At 49.5% G+C, this 3110-nt stretch overlaps 1 protein-coding gene across 1 annotated transcript in view; it reads left to right on the forward strand.

The window, feature by feature from the left end:
* Positions 1–76: 76 nt before the first annotated feature.
* LOC104526085 (E3 ubiquitin-protein ligase synoviolin-like) overlaps positions 77–3110 on the forward strand; it is a gene marked incomplete at its 5' end in the record, with an annotated part of 3486 nt that continues 452 nt past the window's right edge. Inside the window, 5 exon segments of the mRNA XM_010169436.1 lie at positions 77–176; positions 364–429; positions 998–1114; positions 2622–2773; positions 2933–3082. Of these exon segments, the coding sequence (XP_010167738.1) occupies positions 77–176; positions 364–429; positions 998–1114; positions 2622–2773; positions 2933–3082 (585 nt within the window).

The raw sequence follows: 3110 nt of genomic DNA on the forward strand, positions 1-3110 counted from the left end.
ACCTTGGAGGTCCCATCTCACCTCAACCACCCTGTAGTTATCCAAGAACAAGACCTTGAGATGTTTTTTTTTCCAGGTTTCATCAAAGTTCTCCTCTACATGGCCTTCATGACCATCATGATCAAAGTCCACACCTTCCCGCTCTTCGCCATCCGCCCCATGTACTTGGCCATGAGGTGAGTTGACTTTGACATGACCTCCAACACCATCGTGGCCACCACCACGTTGTCGTGGCCACCACCACGTTGTCGTGGCCACCACCACCCCATTGTGGCCACCCCCCCCTTGTCCTGGCCCCCACCAGGGTCATGGCCACCACCAGGCCATCACTTGGATCTCAACTGGTCCCTTCTCTTCCTCCAGGCAGTTCAAGAAGGCGGTGACGGACGCCATCATGTCCCGCCGAGCCATCCGCAACATGAACACGCTGTGAGTAACCTGGAGAACTTTTGAGATGGGACCTACCTAAAAATATCATCCAATTTGAGGAAAAATACCTCGTTTCTCACAACGGGAGGACCCTGTGGGGTGAGGGGGTGGTGGAGATCTCAAGATTTTCCTTGTCAAATCTTCAAATCTCACCCAAAATCTAGTGGATGTCGGTGAAGAGGATGGGTTGGTTGGTGGTGGGGTGGATGGTGGGGGGGACTTAGAAGTACCATTACCATCCCACATCACTGGGCTCCCCAGTCCAAGAGAGAATGGGACACACTGGAGAACATCCAATGAAGATCTACCAGGACAACAAAGGGACTGGAGAGGCTTTGAGACCGGTTGTGTTGCCATCTCCATCCTTGGAGATACTCAAAAGCTGTTGGGTCATGGTCTTGGTGACCTACTTGAGCAGATGGTTGAACCAGATGACCTTGGAGGTCCCATCTCACCTCAACCACCCTGTAGTTGGTTTTCCTGTCACTAAAATGACAGGAAAGATGATTTTTTACTGGTGTTTGAGGGGGTTGGTTTTTTTTTTGACCTCATTGTCCTGTGGGTGCAGGTACCCCGACGCCACGCCCGAGGAGCTGCAGGCCATGGACAACGTCTGCATCATCTGCCGCGAGGAGATGGTGACGGGCGCCAAGAGACTGCCCTGTAACCACATCTTCCACACCAGGTGGGCCAGGCACGGGGGGGTGCTGGGTACACTGGCACTGTCCCCTCGGGGGTTTGGGGGGATTTTGGTGGGGGTTTTGGTGTTTTTTTGGTGGGTTTTTTGGTGGGTTTGTTTTGGGGTTTTGGTGGGTTTTAGGGGGTTTTGGTGAGGTATTTGGTGGGGTTTTGGTGGTTTGGGTTTTTTGGTGGTTTTGTTTTGGGTTTTGGGGGGATTTTGGGGGTGGTTTTTAGTGGGTTTTGGTGGTTTTTTGGTGGTTTGTTTTAGGTTTTTTGGTTTTGTGGTGAGTTTTTTGGGGTGGTTTTTTGGTGGGGTTTTTTGTGGTTTTTGGTGGGTTTTTTGGGTGGTTTTTACTGGGTTTTGGTGGGGATTTTTTTGTGGTTTTGTTTGGGCCTTTTCATGGTTTTTGGTGGGTTTTTTGTGAGTTTTTTGGTGGTTTTGTTTTGGGGTTTTGGTGGGTTTTAGTGGGTTTTGGTGAGGTATTTGGTGGGGTTTTGGTGGTTTGGGTTTTTTGGTGGTTTTGTTTTGGGTTTTGGGGGGATTTTGGGGGTGGTTTTTAGTGGGTTTTGGTGGTTTTGTTTTGGGTTTTTGGTGGGTTTGTTTTGGTGGGTTTTAGTGGGTTTTGGTGGTTTTGTTTTGGGTTTTTGGTGGGTTTGTTTTGGTGGGTTTTGGGGGTGGTTTTTAGTGGGTTTTGGTGTTTTTTTGGTGGCTTTTTGGTGGGGTTTTTTGTGGGGTTTTGGTTTGGTTTTTTGGTGGTTTTATCGGTGGGTTTTTGTTTTGGGGTTTTTGGTAGGGTTTTTGGGGGGTTTTGGTGGTTTTGTTTTGGCTTTTTGGTGGATTTTTGGTGGTTTTTTGGTGTGGTTTTGGTTTTTTGGTGCATTTTCGGTGGGGTTTTGATGTTTTTTTGGTGTGTTTTTAGTGGTTTTTGAGGTTTTTTGGTGGTTGTGGTTTTTTTGGTGGTTTTGTTTGGGTTTTTTTGGTGGGGTTTTTGGTGGGGTTTTTGGTGGGTTTTTTGGTGGGTTTTTTGGTGGTTTTGTTTTGGGGTTTTTGCTGGTTTTCTGGTGGGTTTGTTTGGGGGTTTTTGCTGGTTTTGTTTTGGCTTTTTGGTGGATTTTTGGTGTTTTTTGGTGTGGTTTTGGTTTTGGTGCATTTTTGGTGGGGTTTTGATGGTTTTTTGGTGTGTTTTTTTGGTGGTTTTGTTTGCTGGGTTTTTGGTAGTTTTGTTTTGGGTTTTCTGGTGGGTTTTTTGGTGGGTTTTTTGGTGGGTTTGTTTGGGGTTTTTTGGTGTGGTTTTTGGTGTGGTTTTTGGTGGTTTTGTTTTGGGGTTTTTGCTGGTTTTTTTGGTGAGTTTTGGTGGGGTTTTCTGGTGAGTTTTGGTGTCCCTGACGAGGATGATGATGAACTAACAGCCCCGCTCGCTGCCGATGGTGCTGCCCAGGGGTATTTTGGGGAGATCTTTACCCCCCACCATGACTTTCCGGTGTGGTTAACGGTGTCTGTCACCCCCCAGCTGCCTGCGGTCGTGGTTCCAGCGCCAGCAGACCTGTCCCACCTGCCGCATGGACATTCTCCGGGCTTCCCTCCCAGCACAGCCACCTCCTGAACCACCAGAGCAAGCCCCACCACCACCCCAGACCCCACAAGTTCCTCAACCCCCCAACTGTGAGTCTCAATATCCCCCCACTCTGTGGTACAACGGGTGCCAAATTCTTGCCGACGCGGTTAAATCTGGTTATGTGGCATCAAACTGGTGACCAGACGTCTCCCAGGGAAGGAAATTCGGGTGTTTGGGGCTCTGATCACCCTTTTCTCCCCCCACAGTTCCCCAGGGAATCCTTCCCCCTTTCCCCCTGGGAATGTTTCCCTTCTGGCCACCGGTTGGTCCCTTCCCACCAGTTCCTGGTGTTCAACCACCACCCAACAGCGCCGAAAACGCCGTGCCGAGCTCCAGCACCGCTCCAGGTGAGGGTTTTCTCCTGAAATCCAACGGGTTGGCACT

The sequence above is a fragment of the Antrostomus carolinensis genome, unplaced genomic scaffold (genome assembly GCF_000700745.2).
Source record: "Antrostomus carolinensis isolate BGI_N321 unplaced genomic scaffold, ASM70074v2 scaffold15346, whole genome shotgun sequence".
Lineage (NCBI taxonomy): Eukaryota > Metazoa > Chordata > Aves > Caprimulgiformes > Caprimulgidae > Antrostomus > Antrostomus carolinensis.